This window comes from Agrilus planipennis, unplaced genomic scaffold, assembly GCF_000699045.2.
Source record: "Agrilus planipennis isolate EAB-ADULT unplaced genomic scaffold, Apla_2.0 scaffold190, whole genome shotgun sequence".
Lineage (NCBI taxonomy): Eukaryota > Metazoa > Arthropoda > Insecta > Coleoptera > Buprestidae > Agrilus > Agrilus planipennis.
Window position 1 is genome coordinate 81,782 of NW_020442444.1, and position 19,866 is coordinate 101,647.

General features: G+C 35.2%; 1 protein-coding gene across 7 annotated transcripts in view; it reads left to right on the forward strand.

Annotated features, from left to right (window-relative positions):
• The window catches only part of LOC108738325 (G-protein coupled receptor Mth), a 58,959-nt gene extending 40,269 nt beyond the window's left edge, over positions 1–18,690 (forward strand). For 6 of the 7 annotated variants that reach the window (XM_018471701.2, XM_018471700.2, XM_018471704.2 and 3 more), the window contains 8 exons: positions 2,134–2,313; positions 4,050–4,125; positions 9,963–10,141; positions 11,783–11,924; positions 12,117–12,179; positions 13,459–13,656; positions 14,862–14,992; positions 17,929–18,690. In XM_018471701.2, the coding sequence (XP_018327203.1) occupies positions 2,134–2,313; positions 4,050–4,125; positions 9,963–10,141; positions 11,783–11,924; positions 12,117–12,179; positions 13,459–13,656; positions 14,862–14,988 (965 nt within the window). In that variant the 3' untranslated portion in view covers positions 14,989–14,992; positions 17,929–18,690. The remainder of the gene's footprint in view (positions 1–2,133; positions 2,314–4,049; positions 4,126–9,962; positions 10,142–11,782; positions 11,925–12,116; positions 12,180–13,458; positions 13,657–14,861; positions 14,993–17,928) is intronic. The other variant, XM_018471706.2, reaches the window with a different exon arrangement.
• Positions 18,691–19,866: the final 1,176 nt, after the last annotated feature.

A 19,866-nucleotide genomic window follows, 5' to 3' on the forward strand; every position in this document is an offset into this window, starting at 1 on the left:
ATTATTTTTGGCTAAATATGCTTTTAAATAAAGCATATTCTTAAATTTTAACGAGGCAGTTTAAATAATTTTGCAAATGGTACTGTACACTTTTGTCTAGTTCTCGCTCGATGATCGGTGGAGAAATGAGCTCCGCAGACAGATATGATTGAATTTCGAATTATGCTACGGCGCATACTAATAATGGGAAGGGGTATATAACTTCTTAAAACGAACACTAGGCTGTTTAGTATAAAACTTTTTTTTTTGAAGTACGGAACCTTAATTAAAATTAGGTGTTCTGAGGTCTATTTCAATGTTTTTTTTTAATTTTTTTAAATAATTTGTTAGTGATTGATTGAAACTTCCATTCTTTTAGGATACCGTATCCTTTTTAGGACGCTGGCTAATTGCTAAAGCTGTGTACATCCATATTTATTTATGCAAATTTCATGAAATAAGAAAAATGAAATCACGATTATGATTAAATATATTTTTATAACATAAAAATAACTAGTAATTGTAAATTAGTATTAGCATTTTCAAGGTTCTTTGAAAATTGCAGTATCCTTAACCATTGATATCGCTAAGTCTATCATTTGTAGGAAAATCCACACATTCATCCACGGAATTACAAAACAACCTACATAAAAATGCCATTTCGTTCGTTCACAGAATAATTTGCATTCTATTTTTATTTGCTTTTCTTGAAAACTGCAATAACTGTTCGTTCCTAATGGTAAACACGCATTTAAACGAAAACCGTGAAGTTAACAGAACATAATATATACGTGTATAATGGACAAAACGAATTTCGAAAATGCCGAAATTAGTGACTTTTTAGGAGCTAATTTGGTCAAGTTTAGAAATAAAAAAGACCCGTGTGCAGTGTTGGACTTCGTTAGGGGCACTAGGGGTTAGTTCCTAGGGCGGAAATTTCCCAGGGGCGGCTAAATTCGGGATTTTTTTGGGCTATCAAAAATGTTAATAAAGGTGTGTATTTATCTGAAACAGTCGACAGGCCATTCCTCAAATTTTTCGTTATTTTCAAGCTCAAATTACTCGAAAATATAGATTTTTGCATGTGATTAAGCTCTTAGAGCCAAAAATCCGATAATTATTTCAAATTACTGTTTCTCAATATTTGGGCAAAAATATCTTTTAAATACGATCCACGGCGTTTATTAACGTTTGAAACGCACAAACAGATAGCTGAGTACCAAATGCCGATTTTACTAGGAATTCGAATTTCGTTTCAATAGAAAAAAAAAAATTTTTTTCGAAACTTTTCGTCAACAATATTCTCGAACGAATCAACTGGTTTTGATATCAATAACTTCCCAATTTTAAAAAAATCGCGGTTGTGTAGAATACGGATAATGGGGTGGCATTTTTCACAGTGCCCAGGGCGGCACTAAGGGAAAATCCGGCCATGTCCGTGTAGCATGAGCCCTTAATTTTTTAATTCGCACTACATCAGTTTCTGATGAGAACAAACGAGAGGTTGTACCCTCTTGAAATTTTTAAAAGAAACAAATCACTAAATAATGATGTACACCATAATAAACCTGCAGGGTGAAAAGTATGCTATATACCTACTCAGGGTCGCAACAAGGGGGGTCCATGGGTGCCCGGGCACCCACTCGATTCGGTTGGGCACCCAGTCAATTCCAGTCGGTTCAGATAATAACCCAACTTGAAAGTTCGGTTCAAATAGTTCAAGCAGCCGAACTCGATCTTTTCAACTATAAGAAATTCAATATATTGGTGACCTTCTTTTTTTTTGTCATTTATAGTATTATGATGGGAGCACCCAGTCAAACTGTAACGTTGTTGCGCCCCTGTACCCAATTATTGTGACCAAACAATAAGATTAATCAAAGACTTTTTCAAACAAATAAGCGTGTTCTTGTCTTTATACAATATTGTTTGTTACATCTAAACTTAAGTTACTATGGAGGGTGTTTAAAAATAGATAAAGCTTCCGTTCAAAATTGTAGCACTGTTAAATATGGGTCCAATCGAAAAAAGCTATAGGAAAAAGTTACCATATAAATGCCAAAATGTGGGTCCATGCACAAAAATTGGTTCAAACTTAAAATTTAACCAACCCCGAGTTTTGTTCTAACGCTTTATTTTCTTCTTTTCTTTCAGGAATGATAATCTCCCTGCCGTGTCTTTTCATAACGTTCCTGGTGTATTTTTTGGATCCAAACCGCAACTTTCATGGAATGTGTCTCATGTGTTACGTTTCTACCTTGTTCTGTGCCTACGTGTTCTTGATAATTTTACAGTTGCACAGTGATTTCGAGATGTCAGTCTGTACTGCTTTGGGTAAGTTAATTAATAAGCAACAATAACAAGCTTATGTACATAAATAAGTACTCGTCATATTCATATAGGTACAGTCTTCTTCTTCAACAGTAATTTTTTTCTTCATTTTTCGGTTTTGAGTTTAATAAACATCCAGTAAATAATAAAATAAATATACTTCGTTTACTTTCTGTAGCGATGTAACCTTCAGTTTGACGGGCGCAAACTAGAAAAGAACAGTACTAGGTCAGAAAAGGAAGGAGACAACTCTCGGTCAAATTCTTAACCGGTGAGGAGCGAATAATCCGTACAGTACTGCACGGAAAAATTGACCATTTCATCCCTTACAATTGCATTGCTCGAATGTGCTGTTATTGGTAGCATTTACTACTGAAAATGTCAACGAGATGTTTATTTATATTTGAAGACATATTAAAGGCTTTAACGCTTGTTTTCGACTCGCATTACTTTTCATGATTAAACAAAACTTTTGGCAGGTACTGTATGAAAAAGTATGGTAAATGTCTAGATGATGGCCCCCACCCCCGAAGAGGGTGAGGGTGGGTGAGATCGAAAGAGGAGGTCTCCCCCACCACTGTACCATAAAAAGTTCGTGGCGGTGTCACCCCCATAAAAAGTTATGGGGGTTAGATGGGGGTGGGGGTAGGGGGGATCGAAAGAGGGTGGTCACCTGAGTAAAACCCCATAAAAAAATGCGGCAGTCTCACCCTCATAACTTTTAATGGGGGTTGAAAGTTGATTATTTTGACAATTTTTATACATTATAATTCAAATAAAATTCAATAAAAAAATTATTTTCAAGCTGGTGGAGGTGGGGGATCGAAAGAGAGTGGTCACTTAAACAAAACTCGATAACCTACCCTAACCTAACCTAACCTACCCTATTGATAAAGATATTTAAATAATGTTTTATATAACTATCTCAATATTTTTATGTATTTTTCATTAGTTTTACCTTTGAATATTGTTTAAGAATGACTATATAAATATTTACATGCCTAGAAATGTATAAAATTGGCATATTTATTAACTTTGAACCACCATAATTTTTTATGGGGGTGAAACCACCACGAACTTTTTATGGTACAGTGGTGGGGGAGACCTCCTCTTTCGATCCCCCCCACCCCCCGAAGGGGGTGTGGGCCATCATCTAGACCTTTACCAAAAGTATGTTTAATGAACAAGAGTCGAGAGTATAATGAGCTTTTTTCTTCCTTACCTACGATTTTGCCAGCGCGCATCCAAGACATTGGAAGAGGCACATCGCTAGAGAAAGTAAATGAAGTATACTACTCAATAAATCACAATTGGGTTAGTTCATCAGTGATATTTTTATAGTATAATAAGGAACACTTATTGTTACTTTTTTTTATGTTTGTTTTTTTGGTTTTTGTGGGCTGGAAAACAGTCCGATGGTTATTTTGTCGGAATTGCTTGAATCGATTTTAATAGAAATATTCGAATGGAATGTCTTATTTATCTATTGCTTATAGAAGTTCATTCTTGTGTTCGAAACCTACTAAAACTTTATCTAAAGAATTAACTTCAATATCAACATAAGAACATATGGTCGTCTCACGGCTAGAATCCATGGTGGAATTATGATTCGAGCTGAATTACGGCCTAGCATTCCAATTAGACTACAGCTGTTATCATAATTCTATCAACTTCAATGACGTTTTCGTACAAAGTCACATTGGAATATGATAAGACATTTGTATTTTATACTTTTCCAGGGATACTGTGCTACTTCTTTTTCTTGGTATCGTTCTTTTGGTTGAACATCATGTGTATACACATGTGGAGAATTGGGTAAATAAGTATTAATTTTTCTGCTTCATTTTTTTACTTTACACCATATGATTGCATAAATTTTATATTTTTTTCGTGTTATTTCGTCCGTCCGATTCCGATGTGTGTGCGCTCACCATTACAGTACCTATACGAGGACTGTTCAAAAAGTATCGCGAATTTTGAATTTCTGCTGGTTACTTAAATTCGGTTTTCGATATTTCTGTGACGTTATCTTGGTACTCTCGTGGTGTCTCTCACGTATACCGACAAATTCGGCCATGTTGAATGTTCAGTTAATTTTTGACAACTGATTTGCTTGCACTTGATTTGGCTCGTCTTCGATTTTGCCTATTCCAAAAAATGGATCAAAGAATCTGTATCACATTTTGTGCGAGAAACAAAATTAAGTACGTGGACACATTCCGAATATTAATTGTGACATATGGTGAGGTGAAGCTACCTTGGACCGAAGCAACGTATATCGGTGGTACAAAATGTTGTCAGAAGGCCGTGAACAACAAAGAGCGTTCTGGACGTCCGAGCACGTCAACAACTGACGATGATTGATGATTGACCGATCGTCGAATGACCATTAGAGAAGTTGCTGAGGACGTAAACATATCGATTGGCTCTTGCCATTAGATTTTTCACTGATGATTTGGGCATGAAACTGATCACCGCGAAATTCGTACCAAAATTGCTCAATTTCGATCAAAAACACCTTCGCATTAACATTGCTAAGGAGCTGTTGGACTCTGTCCATGACGACCCAAATCTTCTCCAGAGAGTCATAACTAATAGTGATCATGGGTTTTTTAGTTATGACGTGGAAATCAAAGCTCAATCATCCCAACGGAAGCTGCCGCACCATCCAAGACTGAAAAAAGTGTGCCAAGCTAGGTCGAATGTAAAGGTTTTGCAGGGGCATGGTGCATTATGAGTTCTTGCCACAGGGTAGAATAGTCAATAAGGAATATTACCTGCAAATTATCCACAATTTGCGCGAAGCAATCCGCCAGAAACGCCCGGATTTGTGGAAGAACAAAATTGGCTCCATGATAACGGCCCACATCGTTTCTTATGCGGGAATTTTTGGTCAACAACAACACACTAATAGTGCCACAGCCACAGTATTCCTCAGATTTGACCCCGTGTGGCCTTTTCTTATTCCCGAATTTGAAGAGGCCCATGAGAAGACGACGCTACGCTACGATTGAGGAGATAAAGACGACATCGAAGGAGGAGTTGAACAAGGTTGGAAAAAATCGGTTGTCTGTAAAGTCGGTTTACTGACGATAGTTAAACGTGACAACGTCATAAGAAAATACTGATGGAATGGTTTCATTTTTCAAAAGAAAATTTTAATTTTATTCGTTTTATAGATATTTTGTATGGATATAGAGAAGGAGGTAAATGGAAATCACAATTGAATTGATCAAGTTACATTTATTTGTACGCATAAATACAATTATGTCAATTTTTATTTATTCTTTTTCCAATGTACATAGTTTTTACAAGTATGAATGTGCTTTGAGCAATTGTTTTACAACTTTTATTTACAACTTTTAAACATCATTAAAATTTTTGTAACTGTAGCTTCAATTCGACAATATATCACTGAACATATATTAAATATCGAAAGAATCATTACCTTTATCGCCGCAATTATCGTTGCTATAAACAATTGACACCACATTCACTTTTCACTGCACTTCATACTTGACGAAAACATGTAAATGTATTATTGTATAGCAGCTGTCCACGCGGACGCATCGCTCACTCAAGTAGAAGAGAGAGAGATATCGAACACTGCCGAACGCGGAGGCCGATTGTGCCTCTTTGTCGCTCGTTCCGCGCTCTCGCTTGCCCTTCGAGCCTTAAATGGAACGCCTCAGAGCGAGGTAACGCCGCATGAGTCATGTTTTTTCGTGCGTGCAGCCCGGCTCCATCGAATTATAAGACGTTCTCACGTCAAAAACGTTGCCACAAGTGTATAATATCTGGTGGGGATTACTTTAAAGGTGACAAAATAGATATTCAAGAATAAATAAATAATTTTTGAAAAAACCTCGTATGTATCACTACTGACAAAGCGTTTAGTGAATCACCGTAGTCATTATATGTATGATTCTAGTGTGCATATGTGTAGTGAAATTTTGTGCGGCTATCTCCTCTTCTGATACTACTCTCTGGAATCAGTTGACTATTACAAGTCTAATTAAAGAATGGATCTAACTCACCTACTTTTGATATCAAGAATATTATTGTTTAACTGGAATTTTTAATCAAAAATTCGGATTATTTTTACGTATTCAGCGTGCTAAATCAAATTAAATAAAACACGATGAAGATCAGATCGGATACTCTATGTCTTTATTCTTTTCCACATTAAAGGATGTACCATGGGATGTACGTACACTGCAAGTTTATGAAAATTTGAAACACTTGAATCTGTCATCATAACTGAGAAGTTTACGTGCACATATAAACACACCTCATTCCAGATTGCTGTGAATGTACAAATTCACCTAAAACCGATGCGTCCGTTTCCTTATTACACAGCTACAGGTCTAGGGTATAGGGTACAATATCTGTTGTTTTTTATTAGGGGGGGATTATGAAGTAGGGGGGGATTACGAAGTGGGGGGGCTATCAAAAAAATTGTGATGGAGCCCACTATAATGTTGCTACGCCACTGTCTATCATTAGCTCAAGATTTGAACGAATGAAAGTGCGTGTCCGACAATTCTTCTAACTAACGACACTACGGTATGATGATGATGAAATGCATACATACATATGTACGTGTGTGGAAATATAATACGACCAGGAGGTGCGTGCGAGTAGTAGTCGTCTCCCTTAATTTAATTAATTTCACAAAATAGTAATGGACTAGGGCTTTTTTTTTAATTATTTTGTTTACCTTATTTGCCAAACAACTTTGTTTAATTATTTTGTTAATGGGCTCGTAAATACATAAAGGTGGTACCTACCGCAAAAAACGCAATTTATTCTGTTGGTCCGAAACAAACTTTGCAGATAAATTTAGGACACGCCCTTTGTATCCCTTTCTATAAATATAGCTTACTCTGATTTAATCAGTTTAATGTACAATTCTGCTAAAAGAAATGACAGTCCAAGGAAGTACAGGCCTGACGCTGGAAACTGGCGGAAATTTTAAAATGGCGTGGATGCGCGGTGGCAAAAGTAGGCAGTTTTAGATATAAAGATTGCAGCCCTCATTCTTCAGTATTCCTATCAGGGGCGTAGATTAAATATTTAAAAGTAGGGATCATTGAGCAAGTAATAGACATACAAACAGAAGAACTAATTGTTGGTGTTGCTGACAGTGATAGAGATCCCCATGATGACAGTGAATGTGAAAACTAACTATAAAACAAAAGCAATAGGTTAATTTTTTTTTTTTTTGATAAGTCATGTTTTTACATTATTTTCTAGTACGCTTCTGTCCTATCTGTATTAATACCATAATTTACGCCTACTGAAAGCTTATTTGTGTATCGGTTCCAAGTGACTTACCCAAATAAGTCATAAATGGGCAAGTACCTGCGTGACCGCTCGCCAGCTTCCTTCGTCAGACCTGTACATACAGCCCATTTCAATTTGTTTGAATTGTGGCCTTGAAGAAATCTGCGCGACGATAGAAAGAATACACACTACGCATGAGCAAGACAGAAATAGTTGGAACAAGCTTGAACGAGCAGAGCTCTCGATGGGCAGTCTTAGGAGATCGGCTAGAAATGTACAGTACTAGACGAAAATGTTTAGCAATTTCTTAAAACACAAATGTATATAAATTAACAATAGAAAACAAAGCAAAAGTTATAGGTGTGTAGAAGTTAAGTTAATTCACTTGTTATTATTTTTGGCTAAATATGCTTTTAAATAAAGCATATGCTTAAATTTTAACGAGGCAGTTTAAATAATTTTGCAAATGGTACTGTACACTTTTGTCTAGTTCTCGCTCGATGATCGCTGAAGAAATGAGCTACGCAGGCAAATATGATTGAATTTGGAATTATGCTACGGCGCATCCTAATAATCTCCAACTTCTTGAAACGAACAGTACGTACTTGTTACCGCCATTCTTTTAGGATACCGTATCCTTTTTAGGACGCTGGCTAATTGCTAAAGCTGTGTACATGTTTTGAGAGCACATACATGCATATATGCGTGCGTACTCAATGTATGTGTTGTCAAGTCATGGACGATATTTATTTTTTGCATCCATCGCATGCGTGTGTTCTCAACTCGCTCTCCATTTTCAAAAAGGAAAGCCGAAAATCAAAAAAGGCGATAGTGGATTGCACAAATGTACAAAAATTGACGACAATATATATATACTGCGCCTACTTTCCTAAAGGACCTCCGGTTAAAAGAGTCATCGGGACAAATAGACTGATGACATCCACACACTGAGCACGTATTCTTTGGTGGGGATCGAAAACCCACAGGATTCGGCTCGACTCGTGCGCGGTCCTAATTATATTTAGCACTCAAAGCAACCTGTTTTAGGTGAAACGTCGGGAAATAATTTATAAACTAATAATAATAGTACTGCAACCCTAATCTTTAAAAACCCACATAACGCCAATATCATACTTCACAATTATACCTACATTTTTGTAGTCGCCTGTTGGAAATCTCTCTATTTTGTAAACGAGTTGCAAATCTGACAAAACATTGATGAACTGAAGGAAATAGTATTGACCAATCGTCGAATCACCGTTAGAGAAGTTCAGGACGTAATTATATCGATTGGTTCTTGCCATTCGATTTTTGCCAATGATTTGGGCATGAGACAGGTCGCAGCGAAATTCTTACCAAAATTGCTCAATTTCGACCAAAAACAGCATCGCAATGACATTGCTAAGGAGCTTTTGGACCAGAGGATCATAACTGGTGACGAATTATGGGTTTATGGTTATGACATGGAAACCAAAGCTCAATCATTTCAATGGAAGCTGCCGCACCACCCAAGATTAAAAAAAAGCGCGCCAAGTTAGGTCGAATGTGAAGGGCGTGGTGCATCATGAGTTCTTGCCACAGGGTAAAACGGTCAATAAGGAATATTACCTGCAAATTATACACAATTTGCGTGAAGCAATCCGTCAGAAACTTCCGGATTTGTGGAAGAACAAAATTGGCTTTTACTCCATGATAACGACCCACATCGTTTCTTGTGCGCGAATTTTTGGCCAAAAACAACACACTAATAATGCCGCAGCCACCATGTTCCCCTGACTCTACTCCCTGTGACCTTTTCTTATTCCCGAATTTGAAGGAAAGTGAAACATGAGAGGACGACGCTACGTTACGATTGACGGCATCGAAGGAGCTGAACAAGATTACTTTTTTTTTCGAGGATTGGAAAAAACGTTACCACAAGTGTATAATATATGATGGGGATTACTTTGAAGGGGGAGAAAGTATATATTCATGAATAAATAAATAATTTTTAAAAAAAAACACAAAATTCGCGATACTTTTTAAACAGACCTCGCATATCGAAATTTCAATAAGCCAAGGAAATTCTGGAACGAGAGTGAAATTCGCTTTAAAAATGATAACTTTCTTGGTGTTTTTTCTTTTCAACCTACCGAGAACTATAGACTACCTACCATGTTCTATGTACTAATACGTACCTATTCTTCGACCGCGAGTTCAAATCTAGCACTAAAAAAACACTAGCAAATTAAAAAATCACTAAAAAAATTCAATTCTAATGCCAGATTCGAACTTATAGTCGAAAATTACTTTGGAAATTATATCTCCGGTCTCACATTAGTAACTTCATACGTGTTAAGCGGTGCTACATGTGTTTTTATTTTCAGAGGCCAACAAAATTTTTCACGAAGTAAGAAAGCCAATAGAAACCGTTTTCTCGCGTACAGCGCTTACGCGTGGGGAGTACCCCTTATAATGACTGGAATTGTTGTTGCTTTAAGATTTTCATTTCCGGAAGAAAGTAACTGGTTACCTTCGATTGGAATACGACAGTGTTGGTTTAATGGTGAGCTATCTGATTTATGTGTAGATTTCTTTTTCTTAGACACCTACAGTATTATTTAATTGCATATCATTTTACAAGAAGGTCGTTAAGATTCTACTTAACATGAAGATTAGTTGTTCTAACAATTAAAATAAAGAATGCCAAGTGCGAGTTTGACTTGCACGACCTGGGTTCCGTACCTTACCAAATATATATGTACCTACAGTCCATTTCAATATGTTAGAATTGTGACCTTGAAAAAATCTGCGCTAAGATAGAAAGAATACACACTAGGCGTGAGCAAGACAGAAATAGTTGGAACAAGCTTGAACGAGCAGAGCTCTCGATGGGCTGTCTTAGGAGATCGGGTAGAACTGTACAGTACTAGACGAAAATGTTTAACAATTTCTTAAAACAAAAATGTATCTACATAAATTAACAATAGAAAACAAAGCAAAAGTTATAGGTGTGTAGAAGTTAAGTTAATTCACTTGTTATTATTTTTGGCTAAATATGCTTTTAAATAAAGCATATTCTTAAATTTTAACGAGGCAGTTTAAATAATTTTGCAAATGGTACTGTACACTTTTGTCTAGTTCTCGCTCGATGATCGGTGGAGAAATGAGCTCCGCAGACAGATATGATTGAATTTCGAATTATGCTACGGCGCATACTAATAATGGGAAGGGGTATATAACTTCTTAAAACGAACACTAGGCTGTTTAGTATAAAACTTTTTTTTTTGAAGTACGGAACCTTAATTAAAATTAGGTGTTCTGAGGTCTATTTCAATGTTTTTTTTTAATTTTTTTAAATAATTTGTTAGTGATTGATTGAAACTTCATTAAAAGAATTTAATTTACAAATTAATTACATTCACACTCCATTCAACATTTCTAACTATAAATCTAAGCATTCAAAAGTCAATTTTTCACTTCAATATAAAATGTGTCAATCGTTGCAACAGCGCACTCTCCAACATGTCTGTAACAAACTTCATTAATAGTATGCGTAGGTAAATGTATAGTATTATTTTCTTGTATATGTATGCGATGTTGCCACGTATCTATACTTTTTATTGTAGAGAAATGAAAATTATCATTTTTCGTATTGCTTTGTTTCTCACGAACGGGACACAAAAAAAATCTGTAACTATGTATAATGCTTGAAAAGCATTTTCAACATAGTATAAATAGTTTTTTTTGCCGCAAAACTATTTTTATCAACAAAAAATTCGATATAATACATAATTTTGATTGCGCGTCCATAAGAGCCAATGTTACAAAAGCAAATTTTGAACTTCGATTTCTCGGAAAATACACGGACAACATCAGTTTCCTTGCAAATACAGGTGTATCTAAGACTTATAATTAACATACTGAAATTTTATAATTATAGGACTTTTTTACGTAAACAACCTCCTTAATACAAAGCCAAAACTATAATAAAAGAGACAATGCGTTATACTACTATGTACAAATAAATTAAACCGTATATCTTATTAGTTCCCAAATGACCTATCTTATATAATTGAAAAAACATTTAACTATTATACCTTTAGAATTAACAGCTAAGTTATTAAAGTAAATGATTTATTAATTAAAGTGTCCCCTAAAAAATTGTAAGTCGTGAAAACTTAAAAAGTAATTTACTGTTTTAAAGATGATCTTCAATCTCTAATCTACTTTTATGGGCCCGTAACTGTGTTGATAACCATAAATATCACCTTATTCGCCATCACAGCAATCAAAATATTGAAAGCCAAAAAGGATACCGCTATACTAAGAAAAGATGAGAAAGAAAGGTAAGATTTTTGTAATAATATTGGTAAAATGTAAGACCTGAATGTGTTTTGAAACTTTTAAAATTTATAGTGACCGATTGTAATTAATCATTTAGCCCATCGAATGAAGAAAATACTTATTTAGCAGGTTTAGGATTTTTTTATTTTAATTTTTTTTTCTAATCGTTAATTTTGTTATTTTTTTTATCTTAGGAAAACACTTTTACAAAGATTTCTTCACAGAGGACCAATCAAACGATCTATACAAGTTGAAGGGTATAATTATTTAACTATTATCGAAAAAACTGTGTTCGTCTTTTCAGATGTAGATGTGGGAGCTTAAATGAATGTGGGAGCTTCCTGTGTTTGTCTTGATGCAATTTGTGAACTTTAGTACCACAAAATTGTTGTTTTTAAGCCAGTGCAGGCTCTCTTAGGAAATGGTAATTGTGTAGTGGAAGGGGGGAGGGCGTTGGAGAGGATAGAAATGACTTTGTAAAACACTAAGAAAGAGATTTTAAAGGGGACCAACGGGTTATGTATCTTACAGTAGGTTAGGATTGAATTAGGTTACTTTAATTTCTTTCCAAGTTTTCTATTTTTGAATTCTACACCCTTAAAGAGAAAATAACATAACTTAGTTTAAGATATGATCATCATAAGGTCGGCAGTACTAGTTGAACACGCACCTCCACCTTTTCCTATCCTGACCTAATCTTCGCCTTTCCCCAAAACTAGAATATTCCACATCCGTAACTATTTGTGAACAGTAATCTAATATAGGTCAACCTCTACTTCTCTTAATTGCTATTTCTGCCTAATATGTCTTCATGCCTGAAAAAGTATCCTATCAACCTATCTCGCCTATTTCTCGTTGACTTTTATAAGGACCTCTGTTATCCTCTTCTTTCTAATACATCTTCATTTCTAACCTTCTCTATCTATGGTATCTTCATCATTCGCCTGTAACACCACATTTTGAATGCTTCTAACCTTATCTTTGCCGCCGCGCCCACCGTCTATATTTACAGTGCCGCGCTCCAGACATATACCTATAATATATTTTTTTTCGAATTTCTAAATTAACCGTTCCAAGGCATAGACATGACTTATTTTTGTTAAAGGCGACTCAACCCTGCGCTATCTTGTTTTTATTTATTTTATTTTTATCTAAACCTACGAGTCCTATGTACAGGTTCTTTCCTTTCTCTTTATTGTTACCCATAAAGCTAGTTAGGATTTTTAAGATAGTAAAAAATTTTTGGAATGATATTCGTCTGCAATCCTACAAGTCAAAAGTTTTTTATTGACAATCCCATCTTCAGGTCATTTACCAAATATTTACATAATATCTATAATTTCAATATTAAATATAAGTAATTTCCGCAAAACAATTATCTAGCCTTTTCATGTAAATTGTGTACGTAATATTGTTTCTATTTGTGTTTATATACGTCAATCATTGAGATGAAACATATTGTTGAGTTTGTCCCATCATTGCAACTAAATCATCAACAATATTATTTATTGTTTTTCCTTTAATCGTTTTTTAAAGGTTCAATCTATACAGCAAACTTGTCCTTGCAATGGGAGTAAACTGGGCAATGGAGGTAATTTCTTTTTATTTCCGGTTTGTGGACCACATGTCACCCAAGTGGATATGGTACTTCACAGACTTTTGTAACGCATGTTATGGTGTCTTTATCTTTTTTGTGTATGCCTTCAAAAAAGTATGGACTATATGTAAAGTAAGGTATGTAAGAGATGTGATTTATTTGAAATCCTTACATTTAAAATGCAAATACAAAATAAAAAATACCTATTTTTATGTTGCATTTAAAAACTTTTGTGAGAAAAGCATTTTGTATTTTATTTAAAATACTTTTTCAAACGTATTTTCTATTTGTAAAATGCAAAATACAATTTTGCCGTTAAAAGTTTTGCTAGTATCACCGATCAAACATTATCTATATAAAATGATAAATGAAAGTTGCTCGCATTGGCCATTAGAAGCTTAAAAAGGGTACAAAGAGACATTCCATGAGTACATTCTAATTCTTTAACTGAAAGATCCCAAAAAATTCTAAACTTCTTGGAAATGGATAATCTAAAATATTGGATAGATATTGTTTTCCGGGTTCAGTACCATGGTCCATGGAATTTTGAAGTTCTTAATTGATATCAGCACCTACCAAATCACCACTTACTTACCTTTAGCAAGAAACTACGAAATTTTATTAATTACGATAAAACAACCCGCAAAACATTGATATACGCCAGCTGTGTAAAACTGAAAACTACAAGATATGCTAATAAATGCGTATAACCGAAAATTCTTAGAAAACAATTCGAAAAACCTCACTTATTAGATAAACTCAAAGCTAAAAAGAAAAGATCAGAAACAAAATGGGGTTGTAAATATTTTGATATAATACGATTGATGTTGATTTTACATCAATAAAATTATTTGCAACCCTATTTTGGCTCTGATCTTTCACTCTAAACTATTTTGGCATCAGTGTCTTTTTTTCAATTAAAACGGGTGACCATGGCAATTAAGGAAGCATACAGAAAAAATATTTATTGCTGAATTGAAGAAACTATAACTTAAAGATAGAAAAACTATATCTCAATCACTTAAAACAGAATAATATTAATCATACTTAATCTTCGCAGCTGGTGATATAGTGCAATAACCACCATTGGTNGTCTGGAAAAACTCCAATATTAAATATCTTATACTTAAGTAAATGTAGAAAATTAAATAGGTACTACAAAAAAGTATTTTGAAAATACGTATTTGCATTTAGCATTTAAAATACAAAAAGGAAATCTATTTTATATTTTACAATTGAAATAACAAATCAAAAAAGTATTTGCATTTTGTATTTAAATACTAATTCATTTTTTTTTTATCAACGCGTTTGAATAAATACAATTAAGTCATGATCTTTTCAGATATTACAAGATGACTGGAAAGCCATACGAAGAAAAAACAGTTACACAAAGTACTCCTCGAACTGTAACGTCAAATGTAAGCTATGCTACTTCCAACAATGCCGAATCAACGGCTATGATTTCCTAAATAGGTAAGGAACAACTAAATTGCAATTGTATTTAACTATAGAAAAATCATAATGTGTAGTGAGTAATTTGGAATTTAACTATCTCTAACAATTGGTAACTTTAGGCGTGTCGACAACGACACTTTCATCATTAATTTCCGTCTAAATAGGTGTGACAAACCGACCCAAAGACGGTGAATAACTGGTCCTATTTCAGTACAGTAAAAGTTTCTTATTCACTGTTTCCTAATTCGCGTTTTCATTATTCGCGGGTGAATCCTGTATTCGCGTCTAAAAATTTCATTATTCGCGGATGCAATCGGTAAACAGAAAAGGATTAGGTGTCATTTATTAGGGGGATTAACCGTAATAGACCGCTCGTGCCTGGTGCGGATTTTTCCGAAAACGTAGGTTTCTATTCGAAACATTGTGATTTAACGTTGCGTCATTTTTTTTTTGGTAACGAACAAAGGTTCACACTAACTCGGTACGTTTTTGGTTTTCAGTAATATGGTCATTAAGTGCTTAAAGTTGATGCTTCTTGTAGGACACGTATTTTCATTAGAAATTAAAAAAATTAAAAATGGCTTTCGACAGGCTTTAGAACAAAGCTTTATAGTGTCCGACCGAAACTGGTTTTTACGACCGAAACCGAAACCGAATTTCGGCAACGATCTCAGTTTCGGCCGAAACCGAAACCGAAACTTCCTTATAAGGATCATGTTTTGAGAGTAAAATAAAGAAAACGTTATTATAATCAGTCAGTTTTATTTTTTTATCTTCAAATCACATAGCTCTGCAGTCTTCGACATTTTCACTTATTGATAATCAAATCAAAATCAACATAACAACCCCTCATTTAAGGAAATACTTAAAAATACTTAAAATAGGTGAGATGTTTATTTGAGTAAGTGCAGTATACTTCGCTTGGATGGAATTTAACGCGCCGAACATGACCGAAACAGAGCGCAAAAACTCCCGAACGCAGTTTCGGTTTCGGTCGTAGTTTCGACAGGTTTGCCGCCGAAACCGAAACTAAACCGAAACTCGTTTTTTTGCCGAAACTCGACCGAAACCGAAACCGAAACAGAACTTTCGGTCGGACACTAAAGCTTTATCTATCTTACTACAAAATTTGAAACCTCTTCCAAACATTAAACACATGATATCTAAAACCGATAAGCATGTTTTTACTCTACGGCGCATGTACTACTGAATCCCCTTAATGTATCGGCATCTTTTGAGTATGTACTGTTGGTACGTGCCGAGACGACTTTTATAAAAGATGTAACCGAGTGGACTAATTCAAAATTCAAAACAGGAAAAAATCACTAAATTTTTTAAATCCTTGTCTAAAGCTGATTATAACGATTAATTTTAATTGCGAATTTCTCAATAAATTGATTTTATTGTGATACATATTGGTTTTATTTTGGAACCTTAGAACGTATCCCCTATGATTCCATACTAATTACCATTCCATATCCACGGTTTCTGTATTCGCGGCATATTTATGGAACGTATACCCCGCAAATGAAGAGCTTTTACTGTAGTTACAATTGCCAATTCTGGTCCTCACGATATTGCTAGACTCATTGGTAAACCGTAGGTCACCATCACACGACACAAAACACAAAACGTATTAAAGTTGTATTTTTTAAAATGGAATGCCCTATAAATATTTTTAAATTTTTGAATTCTATAATCAAAGTAACAACGAAATTTATTAAGGCTTACCTCACCGTTGAAATATTTTGATTTTTAACTTAACTTTTAAATTCTCAACATTCCCGCTTTTAAAACCAAATTTAAATTAAAGCCTGCTACTTTGTTAAGTTTTGTATAGCAATTGTGAAAAATTGACTAATGTATACAGGGTGTCCAAAACTTATGATTAAATAAATACAAGTTTTAAACGGCAATAACTTGTTCACTTTAAATATTTCATTTCAACAGCAGTTGTAGAATTTAATTCGCTATCGAATAATATTATACCTTCCTATACGTAACTGTTGACGTGTTCATTTAAAGCACACATTTTCAGAACGGAAAGCGATCATAACAAATTTAATATTTATCAGTCAGTTATAACAATCTGACAGGCCAAAAATACATAAAAAAACGAAATGTGTGCTGATACACACAGTAGAAGTGAAACTTCAGTGAACAAGTGGAAAAACGAATCACAACAACATGTTTACTTCAAGTTTGGTGCCCAGCCACGTGGAGAGCAGAGGTAAGAAAACAATAGCTGAGCACAGCACACGCCGCTGGGACTCTAGCGGACTCTCCGCTCTCCACGCGGCTGCGCATTATATCCATCTAATATAGCCGTTGCCCTCTCTCCGCCGCCGCCAGCCTTTCTCTCCCTCCGCCGCTGCCGCCTCTCAATTACAATTATACAATTTACAATAAGAAAAGTAGTGAGTTTATATTAACTTTTCTGGTACCTACTGTCTGCACTTCTTAACTGAATACTACTGTGTGAATTATTGTCTTGACGCAGTGACAGCTACTGATGGTAGTTGGAGATGTCTAATAAACAATTCTTTCTAACCCCGTAACAATGAATTCGGAACAGTTAAGTCGGGCGATTATGAAACGTTTTGTGTTTTTTTGGACACCCTGCACATAATGAAAATAATTTTAGAATGCACCACGTATGAATCCCTATCTACCCCCACAACAAAACTTTTTACATATCTAGTAACAACCCTGTATAAACCTTTATAAATGCCTTTAACCTATTGATTTGAAATTACAACAATAATACATAACATACGTTTATCTAAATTACTAATCAATAGGGATATTAAGTATAATACTCATCAGTATATTACGATTTGACTAAACGTGTAGTTAGCCAGGACGCGATTTTGTAGATTGCCTAGTCGTACTTGAGAATGATTAATTTTGCAAATTTATAATAGTGGAAATTATAATGCAATTTTTACTTTTAGCAATGAATCTCGTCAATGTCTGGGTTTTGTGAAACTTCATTTTTCTTAGAAGATGTGACCAGTTCAGGTTTCGAAGACAACTTATATCAAATGAAACTATCGTCAACTATACTCCAACCATTAAAGAAATGTTTAACACATACAGTAGCTATTAAATTTTAGGATGAATTACACTTTTTATTCCATATCTACGAAAGCATTTCTTTGAACATGACTTAAAAAAACGCTAATTATTTATTGTCATTTATCGTAGCTACAATTAATTATTGTCGAAAATGTTAAAGAAATCCATACATAAGTAAAGAAGTCGATAACGTAATGTTTATTTTTTTTTTCAATTCATCTTTTCTTTTTTAAAAATGCTCTCTTCCTGAAAATTCATCAAATTGTCCCATTATTTTAAAGAACACATTTGTAAACACTTAAAGTAGATGTCTAGTTGTTTAACAAGCACATCGAAATTTTTACTATAAATTGTACGACCACGTTTAATGTGCCATAGTCAAATAAATAAATATGTGTGCATGTATGTACTTAAACCGTATGGTTCAAATGTAAATAAATGTTTGTTTTTATTTAACTCTTATTACGTAAGACCATAAAAGTAGTATTAATAAATATATTACTATTAGAACTATTTTGAGCTTTATTAATTAGGATGTATTCTATTGATATCTTATATAATACAGTATGTGCGCTTTTTAAATTTTATGTACTTGTTATATTATTTTTCAATAAAATATTACACTAATTAGTTATAAACGAATATTTTAATTTCAACTTAATTTATTTTAAATAATTAAGTGATTATATCAATCACAAACAACAAAACGTCTAGATCTCCTAGAACAATTGGAAATAAAAAGATCATTAAATCTAAACGCACATAACTAATGGACAACAATTTTCTATAACATGTCTACTAAAATAAATTTATCAACTTGGGGACTGAAACTTCGAAGCCGCTGACGGAAGTATTTTCGAAGAATAACAAATTATTGATCAACAGTCAACCGAAACCACCAAATGTGGAAAGCAAATTCAAACAAAACCTACTTTTTTAACGGCTGATCTCAGGAAGTTTCAATAAACCACCGAAAAAAATAACTGTTGAACGGTTCATTCCTGCCAGCCACTAAAGTCCCTACTAAGCCCATGTTACACGGCGCGTAGATTGCCAAACCACGCTCCGTGTAAAGAAGTCGGCGCAGCCTGGAGAATACAAGCGCGGGCAGACTACCAATCTACGTTCATCTAAAAGGGTTCGGCGTAGACTAGAGCAGACAGGCGCGTATTAGAACGTGGGGGTGCAGACGCGTCTTAAGCCCCTGTTACACGGCGCGTGGATTGCTAAACCACGCTCCGTGTAAAGAAGTCGGCGCAGCCTAGAGCAGAGCGGTTTGTTTGACTTCTTTTGCACGGTCGCGGTGGGTGTGTGAAATGCCGATCCACGCGCCATGTGACATGGCCTTTATACAGTCGACAGACCACCAATATACGTTCTTTTAAACGGGTTTGGCGCAATCTAGAGCGGGCAGGTGCTTCACGCGCCGTATAACTTGACCTTTACACAGCGGGCAGACTACCAATCTACATTTCTTTAAACGGGTTCGGAGCAGCCTACAGCAGGCATGCAACGTGGGGGGACCGACCCGTCTTAATCCCCTGTTACACGGCGCGTGGATAGCTAAACCACGCTCCGTGTAACAAAGCCGGCGCAGCCTGGAGCCGACAAGCGTGTCTTGGCGGTTTCTTTGACTCCCTTGCAAAGCCGCGGCGGGTGCGTGATATTCCGATCCCCGCTCCACGCGCCATGTAATTTGGCCTTTACACAGCGGACGGACTAGCAATCTACGTTCCTTTAAACGGGTTCGGCGCAGCCTAGAGGGGGCGGGCGCGTCTAAGAATGTGAGGAGGCAGACGCGTCTTAAGCTCTTG